At 42.2% G+C, this 18,325-nt stretch overlaps 1 protein-coding gene across 1 annotated transcript in view; it reads left to right on the forward strand.

Annotated features, from left to right (window-relative positions):
- The window catches only part of LOC139748899 (uncharacterized), a 191,019-nt gene that overhangs the window by 58,066 nt on the left and 114,628 nt on the right, over window positions 1-18,325 (forward strand). Inside the window, exon 4 of the mRNA XM_071662266.1 lies at window positions 11,582-11,750. Coding sequence (XP_071518367.1) covers window positions 11,582-11,750 — 169 coding nt within the window. The remainder of the gene's footprint in view (window positions 1-11,581; window positions 11,751-18,325) is intronic.

An 18,325-nucleotide genomic window follows, 5' to 3' on the forward strand; every position in this document is an offset into this window, starting at 1 on the left:
ATCCATTCACAGCACATTGACCCCTGTATACCACATCATTCCAGTGCATTCTATTCCTTACAAGTATTTCACCCTCCTGCATGTTTAGGCCCTGATCACTCAAAATCTTTTTCACTCAGTCTTTCCACCACCAATTTGGTCTCCCACTTTTCCTCATTCCCTCAACCTCTTGACACATAAATCCTCTTTGTCAATCTTTCCTCACTCATTCTCTCCATGTGACCAAACCATTTCAAAATACCCTCTTCTGCTCTCTCAACCACACTCTTTTTATCACCACACATCTCTCTTACCCTTTCATTACTTACTCGATCAAACCACCTCACACCACATATTGTCCTCAAACATCTCATTTCCAACACATCCACCTTCCTCCGCACAACTCTATCTATAGCCCATGCCTCGCAACCATATAACATTGTTGGAACCACTATTCCTTCAAACATGCCCATTTTTGCTTTCTGAGTTAATGTTCTCGCCTTCCACACATTTTTCAATGCTCCCAGAACTTTCGCCCCCTCCCTCACCCTGTGACTCACTTCCGCTTCCATGGTTCCATCCACTGCCAAATCCACTCCCAGATATCTAAAACACTTCACTTCCTCCAGTTTTTCTCCATTCAGACTTACCTTCCAATTGACTTGTCCCTCAACCCTACTGTACCTAATAACCTTGCTCTTATTCACATTTACCCTCAGCTTTCTTCTTTGACACATTTTACCAAACTCAGTCACCAGCTTCTGCAGTTTCTCACTCGAATCAGCCACCAGCGCTGTAGCATCAGCGAATAACAACTGACTCACTTCCCAAGCCCTCTCATCCAGAACAGACTGCATATTTGCCCCTCTCTTCAAAACTCTTGCATTCACCTCCCTAACAACCCCATCCATAAACAAATTAAACAACCATGGAGACATCACGCACCCTTGCCGCAAACCAACATTCACTCAGAACCAATCACTTTCCTCTCTTCCTACTCATACACATGCCTTACATCCTCAATAAAAACTTTTCACTGCTTCTAGCAACTTGCCTCCCACACCATATATTCTTTATACCTTCCATAGAGCATCTCTATCAACTCTTATCATATGCCTTCTCCAGATCCATAAATGCTACATACAAATCAATTTGTTTTTCTAAGTATTTCTCACATACATTCTTCAAAGCAAACACCTGATCCACTCATCCTCTACCACTTCTGAAACCACACTACTCTTCCCCATTCTGATGCTATGTACATACTTTCACCCTCTCAATCCATACCCTCCCATTTGATTTCCCCGGAATACTCAACAAACTTATACCTCTGTAAGTTGAGCACTCAACTTTATCTCTTTTGCCTTTGTACAGTGGTACTATGCATGCATTCCACCAATCTTCAGGCACCTCACCATGAGTCATACATACACTGAATATCCTTACCAACCATTCAACAACAAAGTCACCCCCTTTTTTAATAAATTCCACTGCAATACCATCCAAACCTGCTGCCTTGTCAGCTTTCATCTTCCACAAAGCTTTTACTACCTCTTCTCTGTTTGCCAAATCATTCTCCCTAACCCTTACACTTCGCACACCACCTCATCCAAAACACCCTATATCTGCCACTCTATCATCTAACACATTCAACAAACCTTCAAAATACTCACTCCATCTCCTTCTCACATCACCACTACTTGTTTTTACCTCCCCATTAGCCCCCTTCACCGATGTTCCCATTTGTTCTCTTGATCGTCCACAATGTATTTACCTCCTTCCAAAACATCTTTTTTATTCTCTCTAAAGTTTAATGATCCTCTCTCACCCCAGCTCTCATTTGCCCTCTTTTTCACCTCTTGCACCTTTCTTGTAACCTACTGCCTCTTTCTTTTAAACATTTGCAGTCATTTGCACTACTTCCCTGAAAAAATTATCCAAATGCCTCTCTCTTCTCTTTCACTAATAATCTTTCTTCTTCATCCCACCACTCACTACCCTTTCTAATCTGCCCACCTCCCATGCTTCTCATGCCACAAGCATCTTTTGCTCAAGCCATCACTGCTTCCTTAAATACATCCCAATCCTCCCCCACTCCCCTTGTGTCCTTTGCTCTCACCTTTTACCTTTTTCCATTCTACACTTAATCTCTCCTGGTACTTCCTCACACAAGTCTCCTTCCGAAGCTCACTTACTTTCACCACTCTCATCACTCCAACATTCTCTTTTCTTTTCTGAAAACCTCAACAAATCTTCACCTTCGCCTCCACAAGATAAAGATCAGACATCCCTCCAGTTGCACCTCTGAGCACATTAACATTCAAAAATCTCTCTTTCTCACGCCTTTCAATTAACACGTTATCTAATAATGCTCTCTGGCCATCTCTCCTACTTATATACGTATACTTATGTATATCTCTCTTTTTAAACCAGGTATTCCCAATCACCAGTTCTTTTTCAGCACACAAATCTACAAGCTCTTCACCATTTCCATTTACAACACTGAACAACCCATGTACACCAATTATTCCCTCAACTGCCACATTACTCACCTTTGCATCCCAATCACCCATCACTATAACCCGGTCTCGTGCATCAAAATTACTAACACACTCACTCAGCTGCTCCCAAAACACTTGCCTCTCATGATCTTTCTTCTCGAGAATTCCAGGTGTATAGTCACCAATGATCACCTATCTCTCTCCATCCACTTTCAGTTTTACCCATATCAATCTAGAGTTTACATTCTTACACTCTATCACATACTCCCACAACTCCTGTTTCAAATGTAGTGCTACTCCTTCCCTTGCTCTTGCCCTCTCGCCAACCCCTGACTCTACTCCCAAAACATTCCCAAACCACTCTTCCCCTTTACCCTTGAGCTTCGTTTCACTCAGGGCCAAAACATCTAGGTTCCTTTCCTTAAACATACCACCTATTTCTCCTTTTATTTATCTTGATTACATTGCCGTCTCCCACAATTAAGCAATATACATATATACACATGTACATTTTCATACTTGCTGCCTTCATCCATTCCCATCTCCACCCCACCACACATGAAATAACATCCACCCCCCCCCAACTCCAGTGAGGTACTGCCAGGAACAGACAAAGAAGGCCACATTTATTCACACTCAGTCTCCAGCTATCATGTGTGGTGCACCTATACCACAGCTCCCTCTCCACACCCAGGCCCCACAGACCCTTCCATAGTTTACCCCAGATGCTTCACATGCCCTGATTCAATCCATTGACATCACATTGACCCCAGTATATCACATCGTTCTAATTCACTCTATTCCTTCCACGCCTTTCACCCTCCTGTATGTTCAGGACCTGACCACTCAAAATCTTTTTCACTCCATCCTTCCACCTTCAGTTTGGTCTCCCACTTCTCGTCGTTCCACCCACCTCTGAGACATATATCCCTTTTGTCAGTCTTTCCTCACTCATTCTTTCCATATGTCCAAACCATTTCAACACAACCTCTTCTGCTCTCCCAGCCACACTCTTTTTATTACCACACATCTCTCTTACCCTTTCATGACTTACTCGATCAAACCACCTCACACCACATATTGTCCTCAAACATTTCATTTCCAGCACATCCACCCTCCTCTGCACAACCCTATCTATAGCCCATGCCTCACAACCATATAACATTGTTGGAACTAATGTTACTTCAAACATGCCCATTTTTGCTTTCTGAGATAATGTTCTCGCCTTCCACACATTCTTCAATGCTCCCAGAACCTATTTCCTCTCCCCCACCCTGTGACTCACTTCTGCTTCCAGGCTTCCATTTGCTGCCAAGTTCGCTCCCAGATATTTAAAACCCTTCACCTCCTCCAGTTTTTCTCCATTCAAACTTACCTCCCAGTTAACTTGTCCCTTAACCGTACTAAACCTAATCACCTTCCTCTTATTCACATTTACTCTAGACTTTCTCCTTTAGCACATTTTTCCAAACTCAGTCACCAACTTCTGCAGTTTCACACTCGAAACAACCACTAGAGCAGTATAATTGGTAAAAAACATCTGACTCACTTCCCAGGCCCTCTCATCCCCAACTGACGGCATACTTGCCCCTCTCTCCAGAACTCTTGCACTTGCCTCCTTAACCATCCCAACCATTATAAAATTAAACAACCATAGGAACATCACACACCCTTGCCAGAGACTGACCTTCGCTGGGAACCAATCACTCTCCTCTTTTCCTACTCGTACACATGCCTTACATCCTTGGTAGAAACTTTTCACTGCTTGTAGCAACTTACTTCCCACACCATATACTCTTAAGACCTTCCATAAAGCATGTCTATCAATTCTATCATATGCCTTCTCCAGATCCATAAATTCTACATATAAATCCATCTGTCTTTCTAAGTATATCACACATACTTTCTTCAAAGCAAACACCTGATCCACACATTCTCTACTACTTCTGCAACCATACTGCTCTTCCCCAATCTGATGATCTGTATATGCCTTCACCCACTCAGTCAGTACTCTCCCATATTATTTTCATCATTATACTTAATTGTCTTTTCCCAGGTCAGCAAGGTAGCACCAGGAAACAGATGAAGAATGGCCCATTCGCATGTATATATAAATACCCATACTTGGACATATACATACATATACCTATCAACATGTACCAATATACATGTATATATGGACATATATACGTTTACATTCTTATGAGTCCATGGGGAAAATGAAACACAATAAGTTCCCAGGTGCACTTTCATGTAATAATCACATCATCAGGGGAGACACAAGAGAGAAATATAATACTCAGTTGATATACATCGAAGAGACGAAGCTAGGACGCCATTTGGTAAACATGTGATTGTCCAAAACATACAACGAGCATTCATAAACTTATCATTTTACAAATTTTATCAACAATAAAGTTATCTAATTTGTATAGACCATCACTGATATTAAGATTATAATTCTTTGTGTATTTAATAATAGAAGATTCAATGATATTTCTCTTGGTAATAGAGTTAGAGTTAATAACTGAGTTGGCGTTACTCCAGTCAATACAGTGATCATAGTTTTTAACGTGATTAAACAAGGCATTTGATTATTGTCCCATTCTTATACTATATTTATGTTGCTTAAGTCTAACAGAAAGATCCTTACCAGTCTGACCAACATAAAATTTATCACAGTTTCCACAAGGCACTTTATAGATGCATCCTAGAGAATTTTCTGGTGAATTCCTGAATAAGATATTCTTTATAGTATTATTGTTGCTAAAGGCAACATTTACATTAAAGGATTTAAGCAACATGGGAAGCAAAGTGAAATTATCATTAAAAGGGAGAACTAAAAGATTCTTGGTGTCAATGGGAGGTTTGGGCTCAACTCTATAAAATTATTTCTTTGCTAACTTAAGGGATTTATCAGTGAAAGATATAGGGTACTTTAACATAGATCCAATAGAATATATCTTCTCAAACTCATCATCAATAAACTCTGGACTGCAAATACATAATGCCCTTAGGAACATAGATTGAAATGATGATAATTTAACTCTGTCATGTTGAGATGAGTAATAATGGATATATGAGCATACATTGGTGGATTTTCTGTATATGCTAAACTTAAACTTGATTCCTTGTCTATGGATCATGCAATACAAAAATGGTAACATTCCATTATTTTCATTTTCTACAGTAAATTTGATGGAAGGTACTAAATTGTTAAGTGGAAAAATATTTGTAAATTTTCATTTGTCGGCCAAACACAAAGAACATCATCTACATACCTAAACCAAATTGCATTAGAAGGTAAGATATCCTTTAGTAATTTTGTTTCAAAAAATTCCATATAAAGATTACTTAGTACAGGTGAAAGAGGGTTACCCATTGCCATACCAAATTTTTGAGCATAATAATCTCCATTGAATTGAAATGCACAGTCTTTTATACACAATTTTATCAGTTCAGTGAAATTAGACTTTGAAACAGGTAAATGAATATCATCCAAGACATCAAATAAATATTCTAAAGTTCTAGTTGATGATGACGGGACAATAATCAAATGCCTTGTTTAATCGCGTTAAAAACTATGATCATTGTATTGACTGGAGTAACGCCATCTCAGTTATTAACTCTAACTCTATTACCAAGAGAAATATCATTGAATCTTCTATTATCAAATACACAAAGAATTATAATCTTAATATTAGTGATGGTCTATACAAATTAGATAACTTTATTGTTGATAGAATTTGTAAAATGATAAGTTTATGAATGCTCATTGCATGTTTTGGACAATCACATGTTTATCAAATGGCGTCCTAGCTTTGTCTCTTCAATGTATATCAACTGACTGTTATATTTCTATCTTGTGTCTCCCCTGATGATGTAATTATCACATGAAAGTGCACTTGGGAACTTATCATGTTTCATTTTCCCCGTGGACTCATAGGAATATCTTGATCATGCGCAAAATTGTGATCCTTTCCAATACGTTTACATATTCATCCTTGCTGCCTTCATCCATTCCCAGCGCTACCCTACCCCACAGGAAACAATATCGCTACCCCCTGCTTCAGTGAGGTAGCACCACGAAGACAGACAAAAAAATGACCACAATGATTCTTACTCGGTCTCTAGCTGTCATGTGTAATCCACCAAAACCATAACCCCTGTCCACATCCAGGCCCCACATGCCTTTCCATGGTTTACCCCAGATGTCTCACATGCCCTGATTCTGTCCATTGACAGCTCATCAACCCCAGTATACCACATCGTTCCAATGCACTCTATTCCTTCCATGCATATCACTCTCCTCTGTGTTCAGGCCCTGATCACTCAAATATTTTTTCATTCCATCCTTCCATCTCCAATTTTGTCTTCCGCTTCTTCTTGTTCCCTCCACCTCTGACACATATATCCTCCTTGTCAATCTTTCCTCATTCATTCTCTTCATGTGTCCAAATCTTTTCAACACACCCTCTTCTGTTCTCTCAACCACACATTTTATTTCCACATATCTCTCTTACCCTTTCATTACTTAATCAAACCACCTCACAATACATACTGTCCTAAAAAATTTCATTTCCAAAACATCCATACTCCTCCGTACAGCCCAATCTAACCCCCATGCTTTGCAACCTTATAACGTTGTTGGAACTAATATTCCTTCAAACATACCCATTTTTGCTCTCCAAGATAACATTCTCCCCTTCCGCACATTCTTTATTGCTCCCAGAACCTTCACCCCCTCCCCAACCCTGTGATGTGACTCACTTCCACTTCCATGGTTTCCATTCGCTGCCAAGTCCACTCCCAGAAATCTTAAATACTTAACTTCATTCAAACTTACATCTCAGTTAACTTGTCCCTCAACCCTAGTGAACCTAATAGCCTTGCTCTTATTCACATTTCTTTAAACTTTCTCCTTTCACAGACTTTTCCAAGCCCAGTCACCAACCTCTGTAATTTCTCACTTGAATCCGCCACCAGAGCTGTATTATTGGTGAACAACAACTGACTCACTTCCCAGGCCCTCTCATCCCTAACAGAATGCATACTCATCCCACTCTCCAAAATTTTTGTATTCACTTTTCTAACCACCCCATCCATAAACAACCATGGGGACATCTCACACACACCCCTGCCACAGACCGACCTTCACTGGGAACCAGTCGCTCTCCTCTCTTCCTACTCGTACACATGCCTTACATCCTTGGTGAAAACTTTTCACTGCTTGTAGCAGCTTACCCTCCGCACCATATACTCTTGAGACCTTCCACAAATCATCTCTATCAACCCTATCGTATGCCTTCTCCAGATCCATAGGTGCTACATACAAATCCATCTGTTTTTCTAAGAATTTCTTGCATACACTCTTCAGAGCAAACACCTACACCTGATCCACACATCCTCTACCACTTCTGAAACCACACTGATCTTCCCCAATCTGATGCTTTGTACATGCCTTCACCCTCTCATTCAATACCCTCCCATACAATTTTCCAGGAATAATCAAGAAACTTATGCCTCTGTAGTTTGAATACTCACCTTTATCCCATTGCCTTAGCACAGAGGCACTACACATGCATTTCACCAATCATCAGGCACTTCCCCATGATCCATACATACATTGAATATCCTTACCAACGAATTAACGACACAGTCTCCCCCTTTCTTGATATATTCTACTGCAATACCATCAAAAACTGCCACCTTGCCAGATTTCATTTTCCACAAAGCTTTCACTACCTCTTCTCTCTTAACCATTCTCCCTGGCCCTCTCACTTCGCATGCCACCCCCCGACCAAAACACCCTACGTCAGTCACTCTGTCATCAAACACATTTAACAAATCTTCAAAATACTCACTCCATCTTCTCATTTCATTAATACCTGTTATTCCTTAACCCCCTTGCTCCCTTCTCTGATGTTTCCATTTGTTCTCTTGTCTTATGCCCATTATTCACCTCTTTCCAAACATCTTTTTATGCTCCCTAAAGTTTAATGATACTCTCTCTCAAACTCTCATTTGCTTTCTCTTTCAACCCTTGCACCTTCGTCTTGACCTCCTGCTGCGTTCTTTTATACATATCCCAATCATTTGCACTCCTTCCTTGTGAGTATTTTCGAAAGGCCTCTCTTTTCTCTTTCACTAACAACTATACTTCATCCCACCATTCAATTCACTACCCTTTCTGATCTGCCCACCTTCCACCTTTCTTATGCCACATGTATCTTTTGCACATACCTTCACTGCTGCCCTAAATACATGCCATTCGTCACCCACTCCCCTCACATCATTTGCTACACTCAATCTCTCTTGGTATTTCCTCACACAAGTGTCCTCTCCAAGCATACTTACTCTCACTACTTCTTCTCTCCTACATTCTCTATTCTTTTTTGAAAACCTCTACAAATCTTCACCTTTGCCTCCACAAGATAGTGTACAGACATCCCTCCAGCTGCCCCTCTCAGCACTTTAACATCCAAAAGTCTCTCTTTTATACACCTATTGGTTAACACATAATCAAGTCATGCCTTTTGACCATCTCTCTTACTCACATATGTTTCCATATGTATATCTCTTTTTAAACCAGGTATTCCCAATTGCCTATCTTTTTTCAGTACATAAATCTACAAGCTTTTCACCATTTACATTCACAACACTGAATACCCCATGTACACCAATTATACCCTCAGCTGCCACTTTATTCACCTTTGCATTTAGATACCCTAAAGCAGCTGACACACTCAATCACCTGCTCCTAAAACACTTGCCTCTCATGATCTTTCTTCTCAAGGCCTGTTGCATAAGCATCAATAATCACCTATCTCTCTGTATCCACTTTTAGTTTTACCCACATCAATTTTAAATTTACTGTCTTGCACTCTATCACACACTCCCACAACTCCTTCTTTGGTAGTGCTACTCCTTCCTTAGCTCCTTCCCTCTCACCCACCCTTGACTTTACTGCCAAGACTTTTCCAAACCATTATTCCCTTTTACCCTTGAGCTTCATTTCACTCACACAGAGCCAGAATATCTAGGTTTCTTTTCTCAAAATTACTACCTATCTCTCCTTTCTTCTCATCTTGGTTACATCCACACACATTCAGACACCCCAATCTGAGCCTTTGCGGAGAATGAGCAGTCCCCACTTGACTCCTATTTCCTCTCTTAGAAATTGAAAATACAAAGAGGGGAGGATTTCCAATCCCCTGCTCCCACCCCCTTTAGTTGTCATCTATGATATACTGGGACTATGTGGGAAGTATTCTTTAACCAGTATCCCCTATATTATTTTTTTTTATATCCTACTTATTTGCACCAGGAAACATGAAGAATGGCCTATCCACTCATATACATATACATGTATAAGCGCCCATACACGTACCTATACATATCAACATATACACATATACATACACATACACAGACATGTATGTATATACACATGTACATATTCGTACTTGCTTGCCTTCATCCATTCCTGGTACTACCCCGCCCTACAGGAAACAGCATCACTACCTCCTGCTTCAGTGAGGTTGCACCAGGAAAACAGACAAAAAAGACTGCATTCATTTACACTCAGTCTCTAGCTGTTATGTGTAATACACCAAAACCACAGCCCCTATCCATATCCAGGCCCCACAGACCTTTCTATGGTTTACCCCAGACGCTTCACATGCCCTGGTTCAATCCATCAACAGCATGTTGACTCTGGTATACCACATCATTCCAGTTCACTCTATTCCTTGCACACCTCTCACCCTCCTGTATGTTCAGGCCCCGATCACTCAAAATCTTTTTCACTCCATCCTTCCATCTTCAATTTGGTCTCCCACTTCTTGTTCCCTCCACCTCTGACACACATATCCTCTTTGTCAATCTTTACTCACTCATTCTCTCTATATGTCCAAACCATTTCAACAAAACCTCTTCTACTCTCAACCACACTTTTTATTACCACACATCTCACTTACCCTTTCATTACTTACATGATCAAACCACCTCATACCACATATTGTCCTCAAACATTTCGTTTCCAACACATCCCCCCTCCTCCATACAACCCTATCTATAGCCCATGCCTCACAACCATACCACGTTGTTGGAACTACTATTCCTTCAAACATACCCATTTTTTGCTGTCCGAGATAACGTTCTTTCCTTCTATACATTCTTCATTGCTCCCAGAACCTTCTGCCTCTTCCCCAACCTGTGACTCACTTCTGCTTCCATGGTTCCATCTGCTGCTAAGTCCACTCTCAGATATCTAAAGCACTTCTTTTTCTCCCTTCAAGCTTACATCCTAACACTTATAGTCCCTCAACGCTACTGAACCTAATAATCTTACTCTTATTTACTCTCCACTTTCTCCTTTCACATTCTTTTCCAAACTCAAGTCACCAACTTCTACAGTTTCTCACACAAATCAGCCACCATAGCTGTATCATGAGCGAACAACAACCGACTCACTTTCCAGGCCCTCTCATCCCCAACATTTACCTCCCTAACCACCCCATCCATAAACAAATTGTACAACCATAAGGACATCACACACCCCTGCCATAAACCGACATTCACTGGGAACCAATTACTCTCCTCTCTTCCTGCTCATACACATGCCTTACATCCTTGGTAGAAAACTTTTCACTGCTTCTAGCAACTTATCTCCCATACAATATACTCTTAAAACCTCCCACAGAGCATTCTTATCAACCCAGTCATATGCCATTTCCAGATCCATAAATGCTACATACAAATCCATCTGTTTTTCTAAGTATTTCTTGCATACATTCTTCAAAGCAGACACCTGATCCACACATCCTTTGCCACTTCTGAAACCACACTGAATATCCTTACCAACCAATCAACAAAATAGGCACCCCCTTTATTAATAAATTCCACTGCAGTACCATCCAAACCCGCTGCCTTGCTGGATTTCTTCTTCTGCTAAGCTTTCACTCCCTCTTCTCTCTTATATAAATATAACATAGAGAAATAATATTATGAGCATTTATGATTAACTATTCTAAGTTAGTTACATCAAATTTTTATTCTTATTAATTGTATTTAATAAGATATACTTCTTATGTCCCTAGTACAACAATGGTAGGCGGTTTAGCACCAGGTGGTCGTAAGTTGGATGTAACTGGAGCTGTCCTCCCAGATCTTCCTGATATATCTGCCATTAAACTGGATAGTGTCAGCAGCGAAAACAGAAGTGGAGATACAACTATTTTGTCATCTGTAACTGAGAAGGATACATCTGTAAGTTTTGTTGTTTTTCCCAGTCATAATAGAGTGTAACATGATATATATGTTTGCTTTGGAGAATGTGTGAGAAATGCTGAGAGAAAGAGAGGGATTTATATGTAGCATTTATGGATCTAGAGAAAGCTGATGCCTTGTGGAGGGTCTTAAGAATATGTGGTGTTGAACAGAAGCTGCTAGAAGGAATGAGAATTTTTTGTTAAGGTTGTAAGGCACGTGAACGATTTGGAAGAGAAGAAAGTAAATGGTTTCAAGTGAAGGTTGTTCTGCAGCAGGGGTGTGGGATGTCACCATGGTTGTTTAACGTGTTTATGGATGGGATGGTGAGGGATGTAAATGCAAGAATCCTGGAGAGAACAAGAAGTAATGAATCTGTAGGGAATAAGAGGGCGTGGGAAGTAAGTCAGTTGTTCTTTGCTGATGATATAGCACTGGTAGAAGATTCGTGTGTGAAACTTCATAAGTTGGTGACTGTGTTTGGAATAGTGTGTGAAAGAAGGAAGTTGAGAGGAAATGTCAATAAAAGCCAGGTTATCAGGTTTAGCAGAGTTGAGGGACAGGGTGTGAGTTTGAATGTAGCAAAATAGGAGGAAGTGAAATGTTTTAGATACCTGAGAGTGAACATGCAAAGAAATGAAACCATAAGTCATAAGATGGGAGAGGGGTTGAAGATTCTGGGAGTACTGCCGAGTAAGCTGGCACTTCAGTGGTTGTCAAATTGCGCTTTTTTGCTTTCCTTCTGCCTCACCCACATGTAGACTGCTGGCATTCTTCCCATAAAGATACAATCTCTCCTTTTACAACACAACACTTAACTCACACAGCTTCCTAGCTCCTAGATTTTTCTGTGGTGAGCACTATGCACTGACCCTGCTTTTTGGCAAAATGGAAGGAGCAATATGTGTTAGTAGGAGGTAGGGACATTAGACTGGAGCAAAATTAGACCATCACAGTGTTTACAAAAGTGGCAGCCTAGTAGCATTGTGACAGTAACTCCTGAAACCCTAGCTCTGTCAAGTGTCTATCCACTACAAGTCACTTGGGCAGCTGAGAGTTGAGGGTTGTCCAAGTTAGTTTACTGGTTCAGCTGGGCAACTGCCAAAGGGTGGTCAAAGGGCCAAAACACAGCAGCAGCCTCCATCACCTGACTGCAGTCCTCTGCTGTCTGTGGGCAGCAGTACTGTATGAAACCTTTCGGGACATCTACCCTTGTCTCAGATTTTTGTTCTTTGGCACCCGTTATGCTGAAAAAAGTCTTTCAGGAATAGCATACCAGCTTACAGAAGCCTAGGGGAAGCAGCTGATAACTGCTCTCCTACTTGCCCACATTGTGGGAACACATTTGCCAGTTATCAGGGCTGCGAGAGGTGGACACATGCCAACTTTTTCCACCAGGAGTTGGTGACATGGCATGTCTTGTTTAAGGCAAGATGGTCCAACAAGGAGATAGAACTCCTTGCAAGGACAGAAGTGACAATGGCAGCTGGTCCCTTAGTAGCTAGATAGAGCCTGAATCAGCAGTTACAGGCTGTTGTTCCTTGCCTGCTGGTTGAGGCAGTCAAGAGCCTCAGACAGAAGGCATCACATAAGTCCTGCATTCAGGAGTTGATCCTGAATGTTAACCCTCACCAAAAGAACGGTGTAGGTGGGGAGGTGGCGCGTAGTGTGTCGGATGAGAGATGTGTCCCGGTGGACATCAGAGACAACATGCAAAGTGGCACTCAGGAAGAGGCACCATGCGAGGAAAGGCGTGTGCTGCCAATTCTGGTGGGGGAGGCTCCACCAGTGCAGGAGAAGGGGCTGTCCTCAATGGGGGAGAGCCTGCCACTCCTATTGGTGGTGGAGAATACCCCACGGTTTTATCTGTCCTTGTTGCCTCTTTTGTCGCAGAGATTGTGTCTTACCTTGACATGCTAGAGCCTGGCCTCACAAATCCTGTGAGGAGCAAGAAGTGCTAAATGCTGCCCTCAGGCATTTGCGCCAGGGGGACAGCCTCTATGCCATCAGGCATAGGAAGTTGGTAAGTTCCTGTGGCTTACCCTCAGACTGCCAGGATCATGATGAGGGTGGAGCTGGACGACAAGTGAGTGCGGTTAGTGATTGTTGGACTGATGGGGCTCCTGTGCATGGAAACTGGCTGCATGAGGAACAGTACAAAAAATTACGGTGACTTTACTGTAAAAATAGGTCGCTGGCCACTGGACCTACACAACTCTGGCTAACTAACCTCTTCTTTCACTTTTGACACTTGCAAATAGTCCTCACCTTACTAATAGATGCACTTCTTATATCTAGATTTCAGCACCTTTACTAACAATTGGAAAAGGTAAAAGAGAAAAAAAATGTAATTAAGAACATTAGCTGAGATCATTGAGTACAAGTAGTTGGTTGGAACATAAGGCAGGAACATTGGTAGACACATTAGGTAATAGTTTTTGGTGGGAACATTATGAAGGGGCCAAAAAAATACTGTGCTAGAGATTCCCTTTGCCAATGGCCTGTTAAAGGTGAGACACTAGAGGCTAAGAAGCATCAGAGGAGTTCACCAGTTGCAGAGACTTTTCCCATGACCAATCATTTGGGGAGTTCCAAAGGAAATATGCATAAGAGATAAAGATATATACATTGATTGAACAGATAGTAGTCCCATAGACTGTGAAGAAGGATAGATGTGTTGGAAATTTTGTTTAAGGTGGTTTGCCCATGTATGTAATGAAAGGGGTAAAACAGAGATGTGGTAATAAAGGGTGTGGTTGAGAAATCTGAAGAGGGTGTGCTGAAATGGTTAAAACATATGGAGAGACTAGAATCAATGAGGAAAACAGATATAAAAGGCCACATTCCTGCACACTCAGTCCGTAGCTGTCATGTATAATGCACCAAAATCACTGCTTCCTATCCACATCCAAGCCCCACAGACCTTTCCATGGTTTACCTCAAATGTTTCACGTGCTCTGATTCAATCCATTGACAGCACGTCGACCCCAGTATGCCACAGCATTCCAATTCACTCTGTTCCTTACATGCCTCTCACCCTCCTGTATGTTTAGGCCTCGATCGCTCAAAATCTTTTTCACTCCATCCTTCCACCTCTAATTTGGTCTCCCACTTCCCCTTGTTCCATCTACCTCTTACACATACATCCTCTTTGTCAACCTTTCCTCACTAATTCTCTCCATATGTCCAGACCATTTCAACACACCATCTTCTGCTCTCTTGACAGCGCTCTTTATATTTTCACACATCTTTCTTACCATTTCATTACTTAATCAAACCACCTCACCACATATTGTCCACAAATAATTCATTTCCAACACAACCACCCTTGTCCATACAACCCTATCTATAGCCCATGCCGTAGAATATTGTTGGAACCAATAATCCTTCAAAAATCCATTTTACTTTCTGACATAACGTTCTTCCCTTTCACACATTCTTCAACGCTCCCAGAACCTCCTCCTCCTCCTCCTACCCCCGTCCCCCCTTCCCTCTCTCAAACCACTCTTCCCCTTTACATATACAGAGCACCAGATTGGGGAGGAGCAGTGTGGTTTCAGAAGTGGTAGAGGATGTGTGGATCAGGTGTTTCCCTTGGAGAATGTATGTCAGAAATACTTAGAAAAGCAGATAGATATGTATGTAGCATTTATGGATCTGGAGAAGGCATATGATAGAGTTTACAGAGATGCTCTATGGAAGGTATTAAGAGTATATGGTGTGGGAGGTAAGTTGCTAGCAGTGAAAACTTTTTATTGAGGATTTAAGGCATGTGCATGAGTAGGAGTAGAGGAAAGTGAGCGTTTCCCAGTGAATGTCAGTTTGCGGCAGGGGTGTGTGATGTCTCCATGGTTGTTTAATTTGTTTATGGATGGGGTTGTTAGGGAGGTGAATGCAAGAGTTTTGGAAAGAGGGGCAAGTTTGAAGTCTGTTGTGGATGAGAGAGCTTGGGAAGTGAGTCAGTTGTTGTTCGCTGATGATACAGCGCTGGTGGCTGATTCATGTGAGAAACTGGAGAAGCTGGTGACTGAGTTTGGTAAAGTGTATGAAAGAAGAAAGTTAAGAGTAAATGTGAATAAGAGCAAGGTTATTAGGTACAGTAGGGTTGAGGGTCAAGTCAATTGGGGGGTAAGTTTGAATGGAGAAAAACTGGAGGAAGTAAAGTGTTTTAGATATCTGGGAGTGGATCTGGCAGCAGATGGAACCATGGAAGCGGAAGTGAATCATAGGGTGGGGGAGGGGGCGAAAATCCTTGGAGCCTTGAAGAATGTGTGGAAGTCGAGAACATTATCTCGGAAAGCAAAAATGGTATGTTTGAAGGAATAGTGGTTCCAACAATGTTGTATGGTTGCGAGGCGTGGGCTATGGATAGAGTTGTGCGCAGTAGGGTGGATGTGCTGGAAATGAGATGTTTGAGGACAATGTGTGGTGTGAAGTGGTTTGATCGAGTAAGTAATGTAAGGGTAAGAGAGATGTGTGGAAATAAAAAGAGTGTGGTTGAGAGAGCAGAAGAGGGTGTTTTGAAATGGTTTGGGCACATGGAGAGAATGAGTGAGGAAAGATTGACCAAGAGGATATATGTGTCGGAGGTGGAGGGAACGAGGAGAAGTGGGAGACCAAATTGGAGGTGGAAAGATGGAGTGAAAAAGATTTTGAGTGATCGGGGCCTGAACATGCAGGAGGGTGAAAGGCGGGCAAGGAATAGAGTGAATTGGATTGATGTGGTATACCGGGGTTGACGTGCTGTCAGTGGATTGAATCAGGGCATGTGAAGCGTCTGGGGTAAACCATGGAAAGTTGTGTGGGGCCTGGATGTGGAAAGGGAGCTGTGGTTTCGGGCATTATTGCGTGACAGCTGGAGACTGAGTGTGAACGAATGGGGCCTTTGTTGTCTTTTCCTAGTGCTACCTCGCACACATGAGGGGGAGAGGGATAGTATTCCATGTGTGGCGAGGTGGCGATGGGAATGAATAGGGGCAAGCAGTGTGAATTGTGTGCACGGGTATATATGTATGTGTCTGTGTGTGTATATATATGTGTACATTGAGATGTATAGGTATGTATATTTGCATGTGGGCGTGTGTGTGTGTACATTGTGTATGGGGGTGGGTTGTGCCATTTCTTTCGTCTGTTTCCTTGCGCTACCTCGCAAACGCAGGAGACAGCGACAAAGCAAAATAATAAATGAAAATATTTTTTGCATATTTATTTTGCTTTGTCGCTGTCTCCCGCGCCTGCGAGGTAGCACAAGGAAACAGACGAAAGAAATTGCCCAACCCACCCCCACACACATGCACACACACACACGTCCACACACGCACACATACACACCCACACATCCCAACGTACACACTCATATACACACACAGACACACACATATACACACATGCACACAATTCACACTGTCTGCCCCTACTCACCCCCATCGCCACCCCGCCACACACAGAATAACATCCCCCTCCCTCCCTCATGTGCGCGAGGCACCGCCACGAAAAGACAACAAAGGCCCCATTCGTTCACACTCAGTCTCTAGCTGTCATGCAATAATGCCCGAAACCACAGCTCCCTTTCCACATCCAGGCCCCACAGAACTTTCCATGGTTTACCCCAGACGCTTCACATGCCCTGATTCAATGCATTGACAGCACGTCGACCCCGGTATACCACATCGATCCAATTCACTCTATTCCTTGCCCGCCTTTCACCCTCCTGCATGCTCAGGCCCCGATCACTCAAAATCTCTTTCAGTCCATCTTTCCACCTCCAATTTGGTCTCCCACTTCTCCTCATTCCCTCCACCTCCGACACATATATCCTCTTGGCCAATCTTTCCTCACTCATTCTCTCCATGTGCCCAAACCATTTCAAAACACCCTCTTCTGCTCTCTCAACCACGCTCTTTTTATTTCCACACATCTTTCTTACCCTTTCATTACTTACTCGATCAAACCACCTCACACCACATATTGTCCTCAAACATCTCATTTCCAGCACATCCACCCTCCTGTGCACAACTCTATCCATAGCCCACGCCTCGCAGCCATACAACATTGTTGGAACCACTATTCCTTCAAACATACCCATTTTTGCTTTCTGAGATAATGTTCTCGACTTCCACACATTCTTCAAGGCTCCCAGAATTTTCGCCCCCTCCCCCACCCTATGATTCACTTCCTCTTCCATGGTTCCATCCGCTGCCAGATCCACTCCCAGATATCTAAAACACTTTACTTCCTCCAGTTTTTCTCCATTCAAACTTACCTCCCAATTGACTTGACCCTCAACCCTACTGTTCCTAATAACCTTACTCTTATTCACATTTACTCTTAACTTTCTTCTTTCACATACTTTACCAAATTCAGTCACCAGCTTCTGCAGTTTCTTACATGAATCAGCCACCAGCGTTATATCATCAGCGAACAACAACTGACTCACTTCCCAAGCTCTCTCATCCAGAACAGACTGCATACTTGTCCCTCTTTCCAAAACTCTTGCATTCACCTCCCTAACAACCCCATCCATAAACAAATTAAACAACCATGGAGACATCACACACCCCTGCGGCAAACCTACA

The sequence above is a fragment of the Panulirus ornatus genome, chromosome 1 (genome assembly GCF_036320965.1).
Source record: "Panulirus ornatus isolate Po-2019 chromosome 1, ASM3632096v1, whole genome shotgun sequence".
Classification (NCBI taxonomy): domain Eukaryota; kingdom Metazoa; phylum Arthropoda; class Malacostraca; order Decapoda; family Palinuridae; genus Panulirus; species Panulirus ornatus.